The sequence below is a fragment of the Hyperoodon ampullatus genome (assembly GCF_949752795.1).
Source record: "Hyperoodon ampullatus genome assembly, chromosome: 2".
Taxonomy (NCBI): Eukaryota; Metazoa; Chordata; class Mammalia; order Artiodactyla; family Ziphiidae; genus Hyperoodon; species Hyperoodon ampullatus.
In genome coordinates, this window is record NC_136915.1 from 144721967 (window position 1) to 144744031 (window position 22065).

At 53.8% G+C, this 22065-nt stretch overlaps 3 protein-coding genes and 1 pseudogene across 4 annotated transcripts; all 4 read left to right on the forward strand.

The window, feature by feature from the left end:
* Positions 1-2778: 2778 nt before the first annotated feature.
* On the forward strand, positions 2779-4560 carry LOC307065954 (Golgi-associated RAB2 interactor protein 4-like; the record flags this gene model as incomplete). The annotated part of the gene is made up of 2 exons (XM_079722980.1): positions 2779-3555; positions 3850-4560. 2 exons carry the CDS (start codon positions 2779-2781, stop codon positions 4558-4560), a joined length of 1488 nt encoding a protein of 495 aa, XP_079579106.1.
* A 3793-nt stretch (positions 4561-8353) lies between these two features.
* Positions 8354-10125, forward strand: LOC307065965 (Golgi-associated RAB2 interactor protein 4-like; annotated as a pseudogene). Its single transcript has 2 exons — positions 8354-9072; positions 9415-10125. The product of its transcript is annotated as a Golgi-associated RAB2 interactor protein 4-like (transcript).
* A 3795-nt stretch (positions 10126-13920) lies between these two features.
* On the forward strand, positions 13921-16327 carry LOC307065974 (Golgi-associated RAB2 interactor protein 4-like; the record flags this gene model as incomplete). Its single annotated transcript, XM_079723000.1, has 2 exons — positions 13921-14694; positions 16319-16327. The coding sequence occupies 2 exons, from the start codon at positions 13921-13923 to the stop codon at positions 16325-16327; spliced, it is 783 nt and encodes a 260-aa protein (XP_079579126.1).
* Positions 16328-19499: 3172 nt separating this feature from the next.
* LOC307065981 (Golgi-associated RAB2 interactor protein 4-like) lies at positions 19500-21281 on the forward strand (the record flags this gene model as incomplete). Its single annotated transcript, XM_079723016.1, has 2 exons — positions 19500-20276; positions 20571-21281. 2 exons carry the CDS (start codon positions 19500-19502, stop codon positions 21279-21281), a joined length of 1488 nt encoding a protein of 495 aa, XP_079579142.1.
* Positions 21282-22065: the final 784 nt, after the last annotated feature.

The window sequence follows — 22065 nt, forward strand, 5'->3', positions numbered from 1 at the left end:
CAAACAACAGATTGCATAGGGTACATGTTTAAAACAACGGTAGCTAAAAATGAGGGAAGAGTAAACACAAAATTGAGGACAGTTTTCTCTAGGGTGGAAAGGCTAGGTCAAGGAGGTGGACACAAGGCTGTTAGTGCTGCTGGGAATTGTTCTGTCTCTTAAGCAAGATGGTAGGTACACAGGTGTTGTATTTTTCACATTTTACTAACTCTGAAATCAGTATGGTCCTACAATCACCGTGGCAGTTGTGATGAAGTTATTGCCAATGCCTTTCTCTTTCTTTCACTTTTATTTATGCACAAAAGTGATGTCAGAAAGGCTTGGCATCTTTAAAGTACCTTTATTTAAGGTAAAGTACAAGAACACTTGTTTGGTTATTAGGAAAAGAAGGAACGATATGCCTATTTTACAGATGAGAACACTGAGGCTCAGAGAAGGTAACCTGCTCCAGTCGCACAATGGGATCTTTGCAGAACAGTGATCCACCAGCCCACTTCTCTATGCAAAGCCCTGTCTGTAGTTTGAGAAGGAAGCAAGCAAACAAGCCCGAGATAGGACCAGCACAAGAACCCGAGGCACCACCATTCTTACCATCATGTTCCAAAACTACAGAGATGAGCATCAATTTTACTAGATTGAGGGGAGGGAGGGGTGGGGGCTGGGAGCCGGTTTTCGAACTTCAGTGAGCTCACAGCTCTTAGCTGGCCTTTTCTCGAGAGCATCCAGTCCACCCTTGAGCTGTGTCTGGCTCCCAGGCTTCTACCTCTAGCCTCTGGCATGACCCGGGCTGCGGCCAGAAACAGGCTCCCACCTGGAATTCCAGCGTTCACTCCTGGAACGTCCAGCGTCCAGTCCTCCTCCAGCCACTAATTCAACTTTTCAATGCCCTGCTCAGAAGGGTTTCTCCACACCAAATCTGCAGGCACTTTTTTCTTCTGGGGCTCCAAAACCAAATCCTTAAACCTCACATGAGGGAGAGTATTTGTTAGGTCAGAGCATCCTTGTTGATTGGACCTCCAGTTTGTGACTTCCACAGACCTCATCACGGGAGGCTGGGGAGAGGTCTCTTCTGTTGGTGGACGGAATGGTGGGCACTTGGTGGGGAGCACTGCTGAGAAAGGGAGCCAGCCCAAGACCTACACATGTGCACTGTTTCCCCTGGCCAAACAAGGTTCCTGACCCCAGAATTAACCCAGAGTTTCCGAGAAGACTAGGAGCTGCAGGGAGCCGCAATTAATGCTTTACTCTCCACCAGCTTTTCCTTGGACCCAAGGAGGAGAAGTTACAAAAAGATCACATCACACTCCTTTGATCTTATGACTTCCACACAGGCAAGTGCAGGGAAACACTAGTCTGAAGGAAGAAAATGCATTAAAAACACGTGCATAGGGACTTCGCTGGTGGCGCAGTGGTTAAGAATCCGCCTGCCGACGCAGGGGACCCGGGTTCGAGCCCTGGTCCAGGAAGATCCCACATGCCACGGAGCAACTAAGCCCGTGCGCCACAACTACCGAGGCCCGCACGCCTAGAGCCCGTGCTCCCCAACAAGAGAAGCCAAAAATAAATAATAAAATAAATTTACAGAAAAAAAAAAAAAAAAAAAAACACGTGCATAGCCCTTAGCTGTTTATAAAGTTCTTGAATGTGTGTGCCCCCTTCCGATTCTCACGTCTTTCCATTTTGCAGATAAGCAAACGGAAGTTCAGAGCATTTAAAGGACTGGCTCAAGGTGGCAGGTGATGGTGCAGAGAGGGAGCTACCTCGGTGCAACAACTTTCAGACAGTGTGCCACCCCGGTCCCGCACAGAGGTACACAGATGGTGGAGGAGACAGGACAGCACGAGTAATGATCACAACTCTGAGTGACAAATACAATGAGAGGCGTGTGTTTGGGGACTGGATCTATTCAGAGGAGGGGGTCTGGGGCATGGGAAGGAGTTCTGGGTTAGGGAAGGCTTCACAGGGGAATTGGCACTCACCATCGTCCACGTTTACTGAGATTTTATGAAAGGACAGACTAAGGACCGCCACTGCCAACTCTGCCTTATTCGATACAATTAAACCACGAGCTTAAATGGTTCAAATTGATCCCATCATCTTACATTCCTATAGATTTCATCCAGTAGCTGAATTTGGGGGAGGAAAAGAAAAAGGACCCACACAAAACTTTCCCACTTGAAGACATTTTTATTTTGGTAACGCACCTGAGTCCCTGGCAGGATGGGCCTGTCCTCCGCGGGGGCAGTGGGGTGTTTGGGAGAGGATGGGGGCCCTGCCCTGAGGGGGCAGCTGGGGGATGAGGCAAAGGGCTTTGTGACAGTGATAGGTCACAAAGGGCTTTGTGACACTGATAGGTCACAAAGGGCATCAGAGGATAAATAGGCTGTGCCAGGGGGTTAGGCTGACAAAGTGGTTACTTCTCTCGCTAGGACGGAAGTTCACCACGGCCTCTTGGGGAGATAAAAACCCAGAAGCAGAAGTGAGGTGAGGCGGAGGGGGAGCCTACCGTACCTCTCGACACACTTGAAGAGAGTCAGCCTGGGCTCCAGGCGCCCTACAGCGTCCCCACTGTGATCATCTGTGCCCCTACTCACACCCCGGCCTCTGGGAGACCCTGAGGCAAACGTGGGGGCCTGTGGGGCGGGCTTGGAAGACCTGCCGTAGGGCCGCCTGTGTGACGCAGGAGCATCGCGGCTCGCTCTTCGGCCAGTGAGGCCGAGGGAGGGAAGAGCCAGGGACCCGCCTTAACCGCGCTGCCTGTCGTGATCAAAGACAGCCATGAGTGGGGACTCTCTGCTCCCGTATCACACGGCCCGGAGCAGCACCTGGGTGGACCTGTTCAACACCACCACGGGGAAGCTGCAGCAGCAACTGCACAAGGGCGAATACCACATATTCAAGTACGCAGCAATATTCGAGAGCGACTTCATCCAGGTCACGAAGAGGGGAGAAGCGATTGACGTGCACAACTGGGGCGGCATGGTGACCATGGGCATCACATCCACCAGCCCCGTCCTCCCGCTCCCAGACATCATGCTGCTGGCCCGACGGGCCACCGGCTGTGAAAAGCACGCCGAGCGCAGCCCGGCCACCAAGGGCAAGAGCCACAAGGCTGCAAAGACCTTAGAGCTCACCAGGCTCCTCCCCTTGGAGTTCGTGAGGATCTCCACTCACAATCGTGAGAAACAACAGCTGCGCGTGAAGCTTGCCACTGGCCGCTGCTTCTACCTGCAGCTCTGTCCACCTCTGGACGCGCGGGAAGACCTCTTCGCCGAGTGGGAACAGCTGATTGACCTCCTGCGACCACCAGTGGACAGTGAAAGCAACACCTATGCCGTTCCCGTCTGGGACATGACCTGCGTGCCTGTGTTCGAGGAGGAGGAGGACGGGAGGAGCCCGGCCGTGGAGGATTTCCAAGGAAAGGGGCGTCAGGACCAGGTGAGCGTCAGCAGCCTCCACACGTGCCCTGAGGTGGCCGGGGCCACGTCTGCAGCTTTTGCGGGGGGCGAAGGGATCCAACTGGACTCCCACAAGCCCGATACCATGCCCGATGTGGCCACTGCGAAAGCAAAACCTACTACAGGGCTTGACAAAGCGTCCGCATCGCGGGCAACGACAAAGGTGGAGACAGCAGGGGTGGCAGGAGGCACCGCAGCGGGTGCTTTGAGCTCGGCAGTGATCAAGTCTCCTGCCGCTGAAGAGCAGAGCACGGCCATAGCAGCCACAGCCAGCGACGGGCCTGGAGGAAGCAAAACCAACATAGCCACTGGGGACACTGCCAGAACATCCCTGAGGAGCGGGAAAACGGCCTTGGCAGGTGCTGAGAACAATCCACAGTATGCTTCCAGCACGTCCACCAGCCTCTCCCCGGGGGCCGGCATGACTGTGGTCGGAGCAGAACCTACCAGCAAGACTGTCAAAGGAAGAGCCGACAAGGACGATGACGGGACCCTCGTCTCAAGCTTGCCACAGGAAGGCAAAGTGAGCGAACAGGATGGCAGCTCACAGAGAGTGTCCCAGGCCCACAAGGGAAGAAGGGAGAGGAGGGAGCACTGGGGAGAGGACAGAGCTCTTACGAGCCCCTCGCTCTGCAGTTCCGTGGAAAGCCACCACAAGGCAGCGGGGAGCAAGACAATCCCCAAAGCAGCTGGCCCAGGCTCAGGCGGCCGCAGAGCCACTAGAGATGACCAAAAGGCCAAAGGCCACGGCAGCCCGGGGGGCAGCGAGCAGGGCACTGCTCCCAAAGGCATCAGCCGTGCTCCCATCACCAGTGAGTCCAAGACCTCGCACAGATCGGGCAGGAGCTTATCTCCAGCGCGTTCGGGTCCCACCACCAACATACTCAGCAGGATCAGCTCTTGCTTCAGGAATATGAGAGCCAGACTCACAAAAACGACAGTGGCCTCGTCACGAAATAAACATGGGAGCATCCTGGCGAAGCCAGTGGAAGGGACCCGAATGGAGGCCATCACAGAGACAGCAGAGAGTGGCCAGGGGCTGGAAATCACTGGTGTGACATCTGAGACTATGGAGCCAGTGACCGTTGAAGCCCATCAATAGGACCTAGAGCTGGGAGCTGCAAAGGGGACCAGGGCTCTGGGAAATACCCCTGGAGAGCCCATTTCAGCTTCCTTACTGCAATTTAAATAAAAAAACATACAGTCTGAGAATGCACGCAGTGTTTTGTCTGAATTTCTAGGTCCCGAAGCACAGCCGTAGCCTCACAGTGGATTCTGGGATGTCAGCTGTGCCACAGTCTGAGACCCAGTGTCCAGGCAAGGGCAGCCCCACCTCACACGCATGCTCAGCGCCAACAGCAGTTGGCTTCCATCTGGCTTCCACTCCTTTCTGGCTTTGCCCCTCAGGGCCATGGCTCAAAGTCAGACTATGGTCTGGGAAGCTCTCCTTCACTAGCCCCCTATTCTTTCTGTTTTTTGTTTGTTTGTTTGTTTTTTGCGGTACGCGGGCCACTCACTGTTGTGGCCTCTCCCGTCACGGAGCACAGGCTCCGGACGAGCAGGCCCAGCGGCCATGGCTCACGGGCCCAGCCGCTCCGCGGCATGTGGGATCTACCAGGACCGGGGCACGAACTCATGTTCCCTGCATCCTCAGGTGGACTCTCAACCACTGCGCCACCAGGGAATCCCCCCTATTCTTTTTATAAACGCTTATTCCCCCTGAAGGTCTGTAAACAGAGCCAGAACAGGACTCATGTCCCCTCGGGCTATTCAGTGGACAGAAATAAGGGCGGCAGTATTAGCTAGCAATCAGAACAGCAAGCACTCTCATCTAGACTTAGCCGTTCCCTGCCCACGTATATACCCTGGAGAAACACACATGTTCTAAGAAACAACTCTGAGAATGTTTAGAGCAAAAATAACTTAACAGCAAAACACGGGAAACAGCCCAAATTTCCATCAGCAGAATTCATACAGCAGGATAGGATGAGATTGGAATATTCAATAGTGAAAAATAAATGAGCTACACACATTAGCATAGATCAACTTCTCATGATTTTTAAAAACATCAAAAGAATGGGATACAGTTCCACTCATGGAACCATTCTGAAACAAGCTCAAACAACAGATTGCATAGGGTACATGTTTAAAACAACGGTAGCTAAAAATGAGGGAAGAGTAAACACAAAATTGAGGACAGTTTTCTCTAGGGTGGAAAGGCTAGGTCAAGGAGGTGGACACAAGGCTGTTAGTGCTGCTGGGAATTGTTCTGTCTCTTAAGCAAGATGGTAGGTACACAGGTGTTGTATTTTTCACATTTTACTAACTCTGAAATCAGGATGGTCCTACAATCACCGTGGCAGTTGTGAGGAAGTTATTGCCAATGCCTTTCTCTTTCTTTCACTTTTATTTATGCACAAAAGTGATGTCAGAAAGGCTTGGCATCTTCAAAGTACCTTTATTTAAGGTAAAGTACAAGAACACTTGTTTGGTTATTAGGAAAAGAAGGAACGATATGCCTATTTTACAGATGAGAACACTGAGGCTCAGAGAAGGTAACCTGCTCCAGTCGCACAATGGGATCTTTGCAGAACAGTGATCCACCAGCCCACTTCTCTATGCAAAGCCCTGTCTGTAGTTTGAGAAGGAAGCAAGCAAACAAGCCCGAGATAGGACCAGCACAAGAACCCGAGGCACCACCATTCTTACCATCATGTTCCAAAACTACAGAGATGAGCATCAATTTTACTAGATTGAGGGGAGGGAGGGGTGGGGGCTGGGAGCCGGTTTGCGAACTTCAGTGAGCTCACAGCTCTTAGCTGGCCTTTTCTCGAGAGCATCCAGTCCACCCTTGAGCTGTGTCTGGCTCCCAGGCTTCTACCTCTAGCCTCTGGCATGACCCGGGCTGCGGCCAGAAACAGGCTCCCACCTGGAATTCCAGCGTTCACTCCTGGAACGTCCAGCGTCCAGTCCTCCTCCAGCCACTAATTCAACTTTTCAATGCCCTGCTCAGAAGGGTTTCTCCACACCAAATCTGCAGGCACTTTTTTCTTCTGGGGCTCCAAAACCAAATCCTTAAACCTCACATGAGGGAGAGTATTTGTTAGGTCAGAGCATCCTTGTTGATTGGACCTCCAGTTTGTGACTTCCACAGACCTCATCACGGGAGGCTGGGGAGAGGTCTCTTCTGTTGGTGGACGGAATGGTGGGCACTTGGTGGGGAGCACTGATGAGAAAGGGAGCCAGCCCAAGACCTACACATGTGCACTGTTTCCCCTGGCCAAACAAGGTTCCTGACCCCAGAATTAACCCAGAGTTTCCGAGAAGACTAGGAGCTGCAGGGAGCCGCAATTAATGCTTTACTCTCCACCAGCTTTTCCTTGGACCCAAGGAGGAGAAGTTACAAAAAGATCACATCACACTCCTTTGATCTTATGACTTCCACACAGGCAAGTGCAGGGAAACACTAGTCTGAAGGAAGAAAATGCATTAAAAACACGTGCATAGGGACTTCGCTGGTGGCGCAGTGGTTAAGAATCCGCCTGCCGACGCAGGGGACCCGGGTTCGAGCCCTGGTCCAGGAAGATCCCACATGCCACGGAGCAACTAAGCCCGTGCGCCACAACTACCGAGGCCCGCACGCCTAGAGCCCGTGCTCCCCAACAAGAGAAGCCAAAAATAAATAATAAAATAAATTTACAGAAAAAAAAAAAACAAAAAAACACGTGCATAGCCCTTAGCTGTTTATAAAGTTCTTGAATGTGTGTGCCCCCTTCCGATTCTCACGTCTTTCCATTTTGCAGATAAGCAAACGGAAGTTCAGAGCATTTAAAGGACTGGCTCAAGGTGGCAGGTGATGGTGCAGAGAGGGAGCTACCTCGGTGCAACAACTTTCAGACAGTGTGCCACCCCGGTCCCGCACAGAGGTACACAGATGGTGGAGGAGACAGGACAGCACGAGTAATGATCACAACTCTGAGTGACAAATACAATGAGAGGCGTGTGTTTGGGGACTGGATCTATTCAGAGGAGGGGGTCTGGGGCATGGGAAGGAGTTCTGGGTTAGGGAAGGCTTCACAGGGGAATTGGCACTCACCATCGTCCACGTTTACTGAGATTTTATGAAAGGACAGACTAAGGACCGCCACTGCCAACTCTGCCTTATTCGATACAATTAAACCACGAGCTTAAATGGTTCAAATTGATCCCATCATCTTACATTCCTATAGATTTCATCCAGTAGCTGAATTTGGGGGAGGAAAAGAAAAAGGACCCACACAAAACTTTCCCACTTGAAGACATTTTTATTTTGGTAACGCACCTGAATCCCTGGCAGGATGGGCCTGTCCTCCGCGGGGGCAGTGGGGTGTTTGGGAGAGGATGGGGGCCCTGCCCTGAGGGGGCAGCTGGGGGATGAGGCAAAGGGCTTTGTGACAGTGATAGGTCACAAAGGGCTTTGTGACACTGATAGGTCACAAAGGGCATCAGAGGATAAATAGGCTGTGCCAGGGGGTTAGGCTGACAAAGTGGTTACTTCTCTCGCTAGGACGGAAGTTCACCACGGCCTCTTGGGGAGATAAAAACCCAGAAGCAGAAGTGAGGTGAGGCGGAGGGGGAGCCTACCGTACCTCTCGACACACTTGAAGAGAGTCAGCCTGGGCTCCAGGCGCCCTACAGCGTCCCCACTGTGATCATCTGTGCCCCTACTCACACCCCGGCCTCTGGGAGACCCTGAGGCAAACGTGGGGGCCTGTGGGGCGGGCTTGGAAGACCTGCCGTAGGGCCGCCTGTGTGACGCAGGAGCATCGCGGCTCGCTCTTCGGCCAGTGAGGCCGAGGGAGGGAAGAGCCAGGGACCCGCCTTAACCGCGCTGCCTGTCGTGATCAAAGACAGCCATGAGTGGGGACTCTCTGCTCCCGTATCACACGGCCCGGAGCAGCACCTGGGTGGACCTGTTCAATACCACCACGGGGAAGCTGCAGCAGCAACTGCACAAGGGCGAATACCACATATTCAAGTACGCAGCAATATTCGAGAGCGACTTCATCCAGGTCACGAAGAGGGGAGAAGCGATTGACGTGCACAACTGGGGCGGCATGGTGACCATGGGCATCACATCCACCAGCCCCGTCCTCCCGCTCCCAGACATCATGCTGCTGGCCCGACGGGCCACCGGCTGTGAAAAGCACGCCGAGCGCAGCCCGGCCACCAAGGGCAAGAGCCACAAGGCTGCAAAGACCTTAGAGCTCACCAGGCTCCTTCCCTTGGAGTTCGTGAGGATCTCCACTCACAATCGTGAGAAACAACAGCTGCGCGTGGAGCTTGCCACTGGCCGCTGCTTCTACCTGCAGCTCTGGACGCGCGGGAAGACCTCTTCGCCGAGTGGGAACAGCTGATTGACCTCCTGCGACCACCAGTGGACAGTGAAAGCAACACCTATGCCGTTCCCGTCTGGGACATGACCTGCGTGCCTGTGTTCGAGGAGGAGGAGGACGGGAGGAGCCCGGCCGTGGAGGATTTCCAAGGAAAGGGGCGTCAGGACCAGGTGAGCGTCAGCAGCCTCCACACGTGCCCTGAGGTGGCCGGGGCCACGTCTGCAGCTTTTGCGGGGGGCGAAGGGATCCAACTGGACTCCCACAAGCCCGATACCATGCCCGATGTGGCCACTGCGAAAGCAAAACCTACTACAGGGCTTGACAAAGCGTCCGCATCGCGGGCAACGACAAAGGTGGAGACAGCAGGGGTGGCAGGAGGCACCGCAGCGGGTGCTTTGAGCTCGGCAGTGATCAAGTCTCCTGCCGCTGAAGAGCAGAGCACGGCCATAGCAGCCACAGCCAGCGACGGGCCTGGAGGAAGCAAAACCAACATAGCCACTGGGGACACTGCCAGAACATCCCTGAGGAGCGGGAAAACGGCCTTGGCAGGTGCTGAGAACAATCCACAGTATGCTTCCAGCACGTCCACCAGCCTCTCCCCAGGGGCCGGCATGACTGTGGTCGGAGCAGAACCTACCAGCAAGACTGTCAAAGGAAGAGCCGACAAGGACGATGACGGGACCCTCGTCTCAAGCTTGCCACAGGAAGGCAAAGTGAGCGAACAGGATGGCAGCTCACAGAGAGTGTCCCAGGCCCACAAGGGAAGAAGGGAGAGGAGGGAGCACTGGGGAGAGGACAGAGCTCTTACGAGCCCCTCGCTCTGCAGTTCCATGGAAAGCCACCACAAGGCAGCGGGGAGCAAGACAATCCCCAAAGCAGCTGGCCCAGGCTCAGGCGGCCGCAGAGCCACTAGAGATGACCAAAAGGCCAAAGGCCACGGCAGCCCGGGGGGCAGCGAGCAGGGCACTGCTCCCAAAGGCATCAGCCGTGCTCCCATCACCAGTGAGTCCAAGACCTCGCACAGATCGGGCAGGAGCTTATCTCCAGCGCGTTCGGGTCCCACCACCAACATACTCAGCAGGATCAGCTCTTGCTTCAGGAATATGAGAGCCAGACTCACAAAAACGACAGTGGCCTCGTCACGAAATAAACATGGGAGCATCCTGGCGAAGCCAGTGGAAGGGACCCGAATGGAGGCCATCACAGAGACAGCAGAGAGTGGCCAGGGGCTGGAAATCACTGGTGTGACATCTGAGACCATGGAGCCAGTGACCGTTGAAGCCCATCAATAGGACCTAGAGCTGGGAGCTGCAAAGGGGACCAGGGCTCTGGGAAATACCCCTGGAGAGCCCATTTCAGCTTCCTTACTGCAATTTAAATAAAAAAACATACAGTCTGAGAATGCACGCAGTGTTTTGTCTGAATTTCTAGGTCCCGAAGCACAGCCGTAGCCTCACAGTGGATTCTGGGATGTCAGCTGTGCCACAGTCTGAGACCCAGTGTCCAGGCAAGGGCAGCCCCACCTCACACGCATGCTCAGCGCCAACAGCAGTTGGCTTCCATCTGGCTTCCACTCCTTTCTGGCTTTGCCCCTCAGGGCCATGGCTCAAAGTCAGACTATGGTCTGGGAAGCTCTCCTTCACTAGCCCCCTATTCTTTCTGTTTTTTGTTTGTTTGTTTGTTTTTTGCGGTACGCGGGCCACTCACTGTTGTGGCCTCTCCCGTCACGGAGCACAGGCTCCGGACGAGCAGGCCCAGCGGCCATGGCTCACGGGCCCAGCCGCTCCGCTGCATGTGGGATCTACCAGGACCGGGGCACGAACTCATGTTCCCTGCATCCTCAGGTGGACTCTCAACCACTGCGCCACCAGGGAATCCCCCCTATTCTTTTTATAAACGCTTATTCCCCCTGAAGGTCTGTAAACAGAGCCAGAACAGGACTCATGTCCCCTCGGGCTATTCAGTGGACAGAAATAAGGGCGGCAGTATTAGCTAGCAATCAGAACAGCAAGCACTCTCATCTAGACTTAGCCGTTCCCTGCCCACGTATATACCCTGGAGAAACACACATGTTCTAAGAAACAACTCTGAGAATGTTTAGAGCAAAAATAACTTAACAGCAAAACACGGGAAACAGCCCAAATTTCCATCAGCAGAATTCATACAGCAGGATAGGATGAGATTGGAATATTCAATAGTGAAAAATAAATGAGCTACACACATTAGCATAGATCAACTTCTCATGATTTTTAAAAACATCAAAAGAATGGGATACAGTTCCACTCATGGAACCATTCTGAAACAAGCTCAAACAACAGATTGCATAGGGTACGTGTTTAAAACAACGGTAGCTAAAAATGAGGGAAGAGTAAACACAAAATTGAGGACAGTTTTCTCTAGGGTGGAAAGGCTAGGTCAAGGAGGTGGACACAAGGCTGTTAGTGCTGCTGGGAATTGTTCTGTCTCTTAAGCAAGATGGTAGGTACACAGGTGTTGTATTTTTCACATTTTACTAACTCTGAAATCAGGATGGTCCTACAATCACCGTGGCAGTTGTGAGGAAGTTATTGCCAATGCCTTTCTCTTTCTTTCACTTTTATTTATGCACAAAAGTGATGTCAGAAAGGCTTGGCATCTTTAAAGTACCTTTATTTAAGGTAAAGTACAAGAACACTTGTTTGGTTATTAGGAAAAGAAGGAACGATATGCCTATTTTACAGATGAGAACACTGAGGCTCAGAGAAGGTAACCTGCTCCAGTCGCACAATGGGATCTTTGCAGAACAGTGATCCACCAGCCCACTTCTCTATGCAAAGCCCTGTCTGTAGTTTGAGAAGGAAGCAAGCAAACAAGCCCGAGATAGGACCAGCACAAGAACCCGAGGCACCACCATTCTTACCATCATGTTCCAAAACTACAGAGATGAGCATCAATTTTACTAGATTGAGGGGAGGGAGGGGTGGGGGCTGGGAGCCGGTTTTCGAACTTCAGTGAGCTCACAGCTCTTAGCTGGCCTTTTCTCGAGAGCATCCAGTCCACCCTTGAGCTGTGTCTGACTCCCAGGCTTCTACCTCTAGCCTCTGGCATGACCCGGGCTGCGGCCAGAAACAGGCTCCCACCTGGAATTCCAGCGTTCACTCCTGGAACGTCCAGCGTCCAGTCCTCCTTCAGCCACTAATTCAACTTTTCAATGCCCTGCTCAGAAGGGTTTCTCCACACCAAATCTGCAGGCACTTTTTTCTTCTGGGGCTCCAAAACCAAATCCTTAAACCTCACATGAGGGAGAGTATTTGTTAGGTCAGAGCATCCTTGTTGATTGGACCTCCAGTTTGTGACTTCCACAGACCTCATCACGGGAGGCTGGGGAGAGGTCTCTTCTGTTGGTGGACGGAATGGTGGGCACTTGGTGGGGAGCACTGCTGAGAAAGGGAGCCAGCCCAAGACCTACACATGTGCACTGTTTCCCCTGGCCAAACAAGGTTCCTGACCCCAGAATTAACCCAGAGTTTCCGAGAAGACTAGGAGCTGCAGGGAGCCGCAATTAATGCTTTACTCTCCACCAGCTTTTCCTTGGACCCAAGGAGGAGAAGTTACAAAAAGATCACATCACACTCCTTTGATCTTATGACTTCCACACAGGCAAGTGCAGGGAAACACTAGTCTGAAGGAAGAAAATGCATTAAAAACACGTGCATAGGGACTTCGCTGGTGGCGCAGTGGTTAAGAATCCGCCTGCCGACGCAGGGGACCCGGGTTCGAGCCCTGGTCCAGGAAGATCCCACATGCCACGGAGCAACTAAGCCCGTGCGCCACAACTACCGAGGCCCGCACGCCTAGAGCCCGTGCTCCCCAACAAGAGAAGCCAAAAATAAATAATAAAATAAATTTACAGGGAAAAAAAAAACAAAAAAAAACACGTGCATAGCCCTTAGCTGTTTATAAAGTTCTTGAATGTGTGTGCCCCCTTCCGATTCTCACGTCTTTCCATTTTGCAGATAAGCAAACGGAAGTTCAGAGCATTTAAAGGACTGGCTCAAGGTGGCAGGTGATGGTGCAGAGAGGGAGCTACCTCGGTGCAACAACTTTCAGACAGTGTGCCACCCCGGTCCCGCACAGAGGTACACAGATGGTGGAGGAGACAGGACAGCACGAGTAATGATCACAACTCTGAGTGACAAATACAATGAGAGGCGTGTGTTTGGGGACTGGATCTATTCAGAGGAGGGGGTCTGGGGCATGGGAAGGAGTTCTGGGTTAGGGAAGGCTTCACAGGGGAATTGGCACTCACCATCGTCCACGTTTACTGAGATTTTATGAAAGGACAGACTAAGGACCGCCACTGCCAACTCTGCCTTATTCGATACAATTAAACCACGAGCTTAAATGGTTCAAATTGATCCCATCATCTTACATTCCTATAGATTTCATCCAGTAGCTGAATTTGGGGGAGGAAAAGAAAAAGGACCCACACAAAACTTTCCCACTTGAAGACATTTTTATTTTGGTAACGCACCTGAGTCCCTGGCAGGATGGGCCTGTCCTCCGCGGGGGCAGTGGGGTGTTTGGGAGAGGATGGGGGCCCTGCCCTGAGGGGGCAGCTGGGGGATGAGGCAAAGGGCTTTGTGACAGTGATAGGTCACAAAGGGCTTTGTGACACTGATAGGTCACAAAGGGCATCAGAGGATAAATAGGCTGTGCCAGGGGGTTAGGCTGACAAAGTGGTTACTTCTCTCGCTAGGACGGAAGTTCACCACGGCCTCTTGGGGAGATAAAAACCCAGAAGCAGAAGTGAGGTGAGGCGGAGGGGGAGCCTACCGTACCTCTCGACACACTTGAAGAGAGTCAGCCTGGGCTCCAGGCGCCCTACAGCGTCCCCACTGTGATCATCTGTGCCTCTACTCACACCCCGGCCTCTGGGAGACCCTGAGGAAAACGTGGGGGCCTGTGGGGCGGGCTTGGAAGACCTGCCGTAGGGCCGCCTGTGTGACGCAGGAGCATCGCGGCTCGCTCTTCGGCCAGTGAGGCCGAGGGAGTGAAGAGCCAGGGAACCGCCTTAACCGCGCTGCCTGTCGTGATCAAAGACAGCCATGAGTGGGGACTCTCTGCTCCCGTATCACACGGCCCGGAGCAGCACCTGGGTGGACCTGTTCAACACCACCACGGGGAAGCTGCAGCAGCAACTGCACAAGGGCGAATACCACATATTCAAGTACGCAGCAATATTCGAGAGCGACTTCATCCAGGTCACGAAGAGGGGAGAAGCGATTGACGTGCACAACTGGGGCGGCATGGTGACCATGGGCATCACATCCACCAGCCCCGTCCTCCCGCTCCCAGACATCATGCTGCTGGCCCGACGGGCCACCGGCTGTGAAAAGCACGCCGAGCGCAGCCCGGCCACCAAGGGCAAGAGCCACAAGGCTGCAAAGACCTTAGAGCTCACCAGGCTCCTTCCCTTGGAGTTCGTGAGGATCTCCACTCACAATCGTGAGAAACAACAGCTGCGCGTGAAGCTTGCCACTGGTCGCTGCTTCTACCTGCAGCTCTGTCCCCCTCTGGACGCGCGGGAAGACCTCTTCGCCGAGTGGGAACAGCTGATTGACCTCCTGCGACCACCAGTGGACAGTGAAAGCAACACCTATGCCGTTCCCGTCTGGGACATGACCTGCGTGCCTGTGTTCGAGGAGGAGGAGGACGGGAGGAGCCCGGCCGTGGAGGATTTCCAAGGAAAGGGGCGTCAGGACCAGGTGAGCATCAGCAGCCTCCACACGTGCCCTGAGGTGGCCGGGGCCACGTCTGCAGCTTTTGCGGGGGGCGAAGGGATCCAACTGGACTCCCACAAGCCCGATACCATGCCCGATGTGGCCACTGCGAAAGCAAAACCTACTACAGGGCTTGACAAAGCGTCCGCATCGCGGGCAACGACAAAGGTGGAGACAGCAGGGGTGGCAGGAGGCACCGCAGCGGGTGCTTTGAGCTCGGCAGTGATCAAGTCTCCTGCCGCTGAAGAGCAGAGCACGGCCATAGCAGCCACAGCCAGCGACGGGCCTGGAGGAAGCAAAACCAACATAGCCACTGGGGACACTGCCAGAACATCCCTGAGGAGCGGGAAAACGGCCTTGGCAGGTGCTGAGAACAATCCACAGTATGCTTCCAGCACGTCCACCAGCCTCTCCCCAGGGGCCGGCATGACTGTGGTCGGAGCAGAACCTACCAGCAAGACTGTCAAAGGAAGAGCCGACAAGGACGATGACGGGACCCTCGTCTCAAGCTTGCCACAGGAAGGCAAAGTGAGCGAACAGGATGGCAGCTCACAGAGAGTGTCCCAGGCCCACAAGGGAAGAAGGGAGAGGAGGGAGCACTGGGGAGAGGACAGAGCTCTTACGAGCCCCTCGCTCTGCAGTTCCGTGGAAAGCCACCACAAGGCAGCGGGGAGCAAGACAATCCCCAAAGCAGCTGGCCCAGGCTCAGGCGGCCGCAGAGCCACTAGAGATGACCAAAAGGCCAAAGGCCACGGCAGCCCGGCGGGCAGCGAGCAGGGCACTGCTCCCAAAGGCATCAGCCGTGCTCCCATCACCAGTGAGTCCAAGACCTCGCACAGATCGGGCAGGAGCTTATCTCCAGCGCGTTCGGGTCCCACCACCAACATACTCAGCAGGATCAGCTCTTGCTTCAGGAATATGAGAGCCAGACTCACAAAAAAGACAGTGGCCTCATCACGAAATAAACATGGGAGCATCCTGGCGAAGCCAGTGGAAGGGACCCGAATGGAGGCCATCACAGAGACAGCAGAGAGTGGCCAGGGGCTGGAAATCACTGGTGTGACATCTGAGACCATGGAGCCAGTGACCGTTGAAGCCCATCAATAGGACCTAGAGCTGGGAGCTGCAAAGGGGACCAGGGCTCTGGGAAATACCCCTGGAGAGCCCATTTCAGCTTCCTTACTGCAATTTAAATAAAAAAACATACAGTCTGAGAATGCACGCAGTGTTTTGTCTGAAGTTCTAGGTCCCGAAGCACAGCCGTAGCCTCACAGTGGATTCTGTGATGTAAGCTGTGCCACAGTCTGAGACCCAGTGTCCAGGCAAGGGCAGCCCCACCTCACACGCATGCTCAGCGCCAACAGCAGTTGGCTTCCATCTGGCTTCCACTCCTTTCTGGCTTTGCCCCTCAGGGCCATGGCTCAAAGTCAGACTATGGTCTGGGAAGCTCTCCTTCACTAGCCCCCTATTCTTTCTGTTTTTTGTTTGTTTGTTTGTTTGTTTTTTGCGGTACGCGGGCCACTCACTGTTGTGGCCTCTCCCGTCACGGAGCACAGGCTCCGGATGAGCAGGCCCAGCGGCCATGGCTCACGGGCCCAGCCACTCCGCGGCATGTGGGATCTACCAGGACCGGGGCACGAACTCATGTTCCCTGCATCCTCAGGTGGACTCTCAACCACTGCGCCACCAGGGAATCCCCCCTATTCTTTTTATAAACGCTTAGTCCCCTTGAAGGTCTGTAAACAGAGCCAGAACAGGACTCATGTCCCCTCGGGCTATTCAGTGGACAGAAATAAGGGCGGCAGTATTAGCTAGCAATCAGAACAGCAAGCACTCTCATCTAGACTTAGCCGTTCCCTGCCCACGTATATACCCTGGAGAAACACACATGTTCTAAGAAACAACTCTGAGAATGTTTAGAGCAAAAATAACTTAACAGCAAAACACGGGAAACAGCCCAAATTTCCATCAGCAGAATTCATACAGCAGGATAGGATGAGATTGGAATATTCAATAGTGAAAAATAAATGAGCTACACACATTAGCATAGATCAACTTCTCATGATTTTTAAAAACATCAAAAGAATGGGATACAGTTCCACTCATGGAACCATTCTGAAACAAGCTCAAACAACAGATTGCATAGGGTACATGTTTAAAACAACGGTAGCTAAAAATGAGGGAAGAGTAAACACAAAATTGAGGACAGTTTTCTCTAGGGTGGAAAGGCTAGGTCAAGGAGGTGGACACAAGGCTGTTAGTGCTGCTGGGAATTGTTCTGTCTCTTAAGCAAGATGGTAGGTACACAGGTGTTGTATTTTTCACATTTTACTAACTCTGAAATCAGGATGGTCCTACAATCACCGTGGCAGTTGTGAGGAAGTTATTGCCAATGCCTTTCTCTTTCTTTCACTTTTATTTATGCACAAAAGTGATGTCAGAAAGGCTTGGCATCTTCAAAGTACCTTTATTTAAGGTAAAGTACAAGAACACTTGTTTGGTTATTAGGAAAAGAAGGAACGATATGCCTATTTTACAGATGAGAACACTGAGGCTCAGAGAAGGTAACCTGCTCCAGTCGCACAATGGGATCTTTGCAGAACAGTGATCCACCAGCCCACTTCTCTATGCAAAGCCCTGTCTGTAGTTTGAGAAGGAAGCAAGCAAACAAGCCCGAGATAGGACCAGCACAAGAACCCGAGGCACCACCATTCTTACCATCATGTTCCAAAACTACAGAGATGAGCATCAATTTTACTAGATTGAGGGGAGGGAGGGGTGGGGGCTGGGAGCCGGTTTGCGAACTTCAGTGAGCTCACAGCTCTTAGCTGGCCTTTTCTCGAGAGCATCCAGTCCACCCTTGAGCTGTGTCTGGCTCCCAGGCTTCTACCTCTAGCCTCTGGCATGACCCGGGCTGCGGCCAGAAACAGGCTCCCACCTGGAATTCCAGCATTCACTCCTGGAACGTCCAGCGTAAAGTCCTCCTCCAGCCACTAATTAAACTTTTCAATGCCCTGCTCAGAAGGGTTTCTCCACACCAAATCTGCAGGCACTTTTTTCTTCTGGGGCTCCAAAACCAAATCCTTAAACCTCACATGAGGGAGAGTATTTGTTAGGTCAGAGCATCCTTGTTGATTGGACCTCCAGTTTGTGACTTCCACAGACCTCATCACGGGAGGCTGGGGAGAGGTCTCTTCTGTTGGTGGACGGAATGGTGGGCACTTGGTGGGGAGCACTGCTGAGAAAGGGAGCCAGCCCAAGACCTACACATGTGCACTGTTTCCCCTGGCCAAACAAGGTTCCTGACCCCAGAATTAACCCAGAGTTTCCGAGAAGACTAGGAGCTGCAGGGAGCCGCAATTAATGCTTTACTCTCCACCAGCTTTTCCTTGGACCCAAGGAGGAGAAGTTACAAAAAGATCACATCACACTCCTTTGATCTTATGACTTCCACACAGGCAAGTGCAGGGAAACACTAGTCTGAAGGAAGAAAATGCATTAAAAACACGTGCATAGGGACTTCGCTGGTGGCGCAGTGGTTAAGAATCCGCCTGCCGACGCAGGGGACCCGGGTTCGAGCCCTGGTCCAGGAAGATCCCACATGCCACGGAGCAACTAAGCCCGTGCGCCACAACTACCGAGGCCCGCACGCCTAGAGCCCGTGCTCCCCAACAAGAGAAGCCAAAAATAAATAATAAAATAAATTTACAGAAAAAAGAAAACAAAAAAAACACGTGCATAGCCCTTAGCTGTTTATAAAGTTCTTGAATGTGTGTGCCCCCTTCCGATTCTCACGTCTTTCCATTTTGCAGATAAGCAAACGGAAGTTCAGAGCATTTAAAGGACTGGCTCAAGGTGGCAGGTGATGGTGCAGAGAGGGAGCTACCTCGGTGCAACAACTTTCAGACAGTGTGCCACCCCGGTCCCGCACAGAGGTACACAGATGGTGGAGGAGACAGGACAGCACGAGTAATGATCACAACTCTGAGTGACAAATACAATGAGAGGCGTGTGTTTGGGGACTGGATCTATTCAGAGGAGGGGGTCTGGGGCATGGGAAGGAGTTCTGGGTTAGGGAAGGCTTCACAGGGGAATTGGCACTCACCATCGTCCACGTTTACTGAGATTTTATGAAAGGACAGACTAAGGACCGCCACTGCCAACTCTGCCTTATTCGATACAATTAAACCACGAGCTTAAATGGTTCAAATTGATCCCATCATCTTACATTCCTATAGATTTCATCCAGTAGCTGAATTTGGGGGAGGAAAAGAAAAAGGACCCACACAAAACTTTCCCACTTGAAGACATTTTTATTTTGGTAACGCACCTGAGTCCCTGGCAGGATGGGCCTGTCCTCCGCGGGGGCAGTGGGGTGTTTGGGAGAGGATGGGGGCCCTGCCCTGAGGGGGCAGCTGGGGGATGAGGCAAAGGGCTTTGTGACAGTGATAGGTCACAAAGGGCTTTGTGACACTGATAGGTCACAAAGGGCATCAGAGGATAAATAGGCTGTGCCAGGGGGTTAGGCTGACAAAGTGGTTACTTCTCTCGCTAGGACGGAAGTTCACCACGGCCTCTTGGGGAGATAAAAACCCAGAAGCAGAAGTGAGGTGAGGCGGAGGGGGAGCCTACCGTACCTCTCGACACACTTGAAGAGAGTCAGCCTGGGCTCCAGGCGCCCTACAGCGTCCCCACTGTGATCATCTGTGCCCCTACTCACACCCCGGCCTCTGGGAGACCCTGAGGCAAACGTGGGGGCCTGTGGGGCGGGCTTGGAAGACCTGCCGTAGGGCCGCCTGTGTGACGCAGGAGCATCGCGGCTCGCTCTTCGGCCAGTGAGGCCGAGGGAGGGAAGAGCCAGGGACCCGCCTTAACCGCGCTGCCTGTCGTGATCAAAGACAGCCATGAGTGGGGACTCTCTGCTCCCGTATCACACGGCCCGGAGCAGCACCTGGGTGGACCTGTTCAACACCACCACGGGGAAGCTGCAGCAGCAACTGCACAAGGGCGAATACCACATATTCAAGTACGCAGCAATATTCGAGAGCGACTTCATCCAGGTCACGAAGAGGGGAGAAGCGATTGACGTGCACAACTGGGGCGGCATGGTGACCATGGGCATCACATCCACCAGCCCCGTCCTCCCGCTCCCAGACATCATGCTGCTGGCCCGACAGGCCACCGGCTGTGAAAAGCACGCCGAGCGCAGCCCGGCCACCAAGGGCAAGAGCCACAAGGCTGCAAAGACCTTAGAGCTCACCAGGCTCCTTCCCTTGGAGTTCGTGAGGATCTCCACTCACAATCGTGAGAAACAACAGCTGCGCGTGAAGCTTGCCACTGGCCGCTGCTTCTACCTGCAGCTCTGTCCACCTCTGGACGCGCGGGAAGACCTCTTCGCCGAGTGGGAACAGCTGATTGACCTCCTGCGACCACCAGTGGACAGTGAAAGCAACACCTATGCCGTTCCCGTCTGGGACATGACCTGCGTGCCTGTGTTCGAGGAGGAGGAGGACGGGAGGAGCCCGGCCGTGGAGGATTTCCAAGGAAAGGGGCGTCAGGACCAGGTGAGCGTCAGCAGCCTCCACACGTGCCCTGAGGTGGCCGGGGCCACGTCTGCAGCTTTTGCGGGGGGCGAAGGGATCCAACTGGACTCCCACAAGCCCGATACCATGCCCGATGTGGCCACTGCGAAAGCAAAACCTACTACAGGGCTTGACAAAGCGTCCGCATCGCGGGCAACGACAAAGGTGGAGACAGCAGGGGTGGCAGGAGGCACCGCAGCGGGTGCTTTGAGCTCAGCAGTGATCAAGTCTCCTGCCGCTGAAGAGCAGAGCACGGCCATAGCAGCCACAGCCAGCGACGGGCCTGGAGGAAGCAAAACCAACATAGCCACTGGGGACACTGCCAGAACATCCCTGAGGAGCGGGAAAACGGCCTTGGCAGGTGCTGAGAACAATCCACAGTATGCTTCCAGCACGTCCACCAGCCTCTCCCCAGGGGCCGGCATGACTGTGGTCGGAGCAGAACCTACCAGCAAGACTGTCAAAGGAAGAGCCGACAAGGACGATGACGGGACCCTCGTCTCAAGCTTGCCACAGGAAGGCAAAGTGAGCGAACAGGATGGCAGCTCACAGAGAGTGTCCCAGGCCCACAAGGGAAGAAGGGAGAGGAGGGAGCACTGGGGAGAGGACAGAGCTCTTACGAGCCCCTCGCTCTGCAGTTCCGTGGAAAGCCACCACAAGGCAGCGGGGAGCAAGACAATCCCCAAAGCAGCTGGCCCAGGCTCAGGCGGCCGCAGAGCCACTAGAGATGACCAAAAGGCCAAAGGCCACGGCAGCCCAGGGGGCAGCGAGCAGGGCACTGCTCCCAAAGGCATCAGCCGTGCTCCCATCACCAGTGAGTCCAAGACCTCGCACAGATCGGGCAGGAGCTTATCTCCAGCGCGTTCGGGTCCCACCACCAACATACTCAGCAGGATCAGCTCTTGCTTCAGGAATATGAGAGCCAGACTCACAAAAAAGACAGTGGCCTCGTCACGAAATAAACATGGGAGCATCCTGGCGAAGCCAGTGGAAGGGACCCGAATGGAGGCCATCACAGAGACAGCAGAGAGTGGCCAGGGGCTGGAAATCACTGGTGTGACATCTGAGACCATGGAGCCAGTGACCGTTGAAGCCCATCAATAGGACCTAGAGCTGGGAGCTGCAAAGGGGACCAGGGCTCTGGGAAATACCCCTGGAGAGCCCATTTCAGCTTCCTTACTGCAATTTAAATAAAAAAACATACAGTCTGAGAATGCACGCAGTGTTTTGTCTGAAGTTCTAGGTCCCGAAGCACAGCCGTAGCCTCACAGTGGATTCTGTGATGTCAGCTGTGCCACAGTCTGAGACCCAGTGTCCAGGCAAGGGCAGCCCCACCTCACACGCATGCTCAGCGCCAACAGCAGTTGGCTTCCATCTGGCTTCCACTCCTTTCTGGCTTTGCCCCTCAGGGCCATGGCTCAAAGTCAGACTATGGTCTGGGAAGCTCTCCTTCACTAGCCCCCTATTCTTTCTGTTTTTTGTTTGTTTGTTTGTTTGTTTTTTGCGGTACGCGGGCCACTCACTGTTGTGGCCTCTCCCGTCACGGAGCACAGGCTCCGGATGAGCAGGCACAGCGGCCATGGCTCACGGGCCCAGCCACTCCGCGGCATGTGGGATCTACCAGGACCGGGGCACGAACTCATGTTCCCTGCATCCTCAGGTGGACTCTCAACCACTGCGCCACCAGGGAATCCCCCCTATTCTTTTTATAAACGCTTATTCCCCCTGAAGGTCTGTAAACAGAGCCAGAACAGGACTCATGTCCCCTCGGGCTATTCAGTGGACAGAAATAAGGGCGGCAGTATTAGCTAGCAATCAGAACAGCAAGCACTCTCATCTAGACTTAGCCGTTCCCTGCCCACGTATATACCCTGGAGAAACACACATG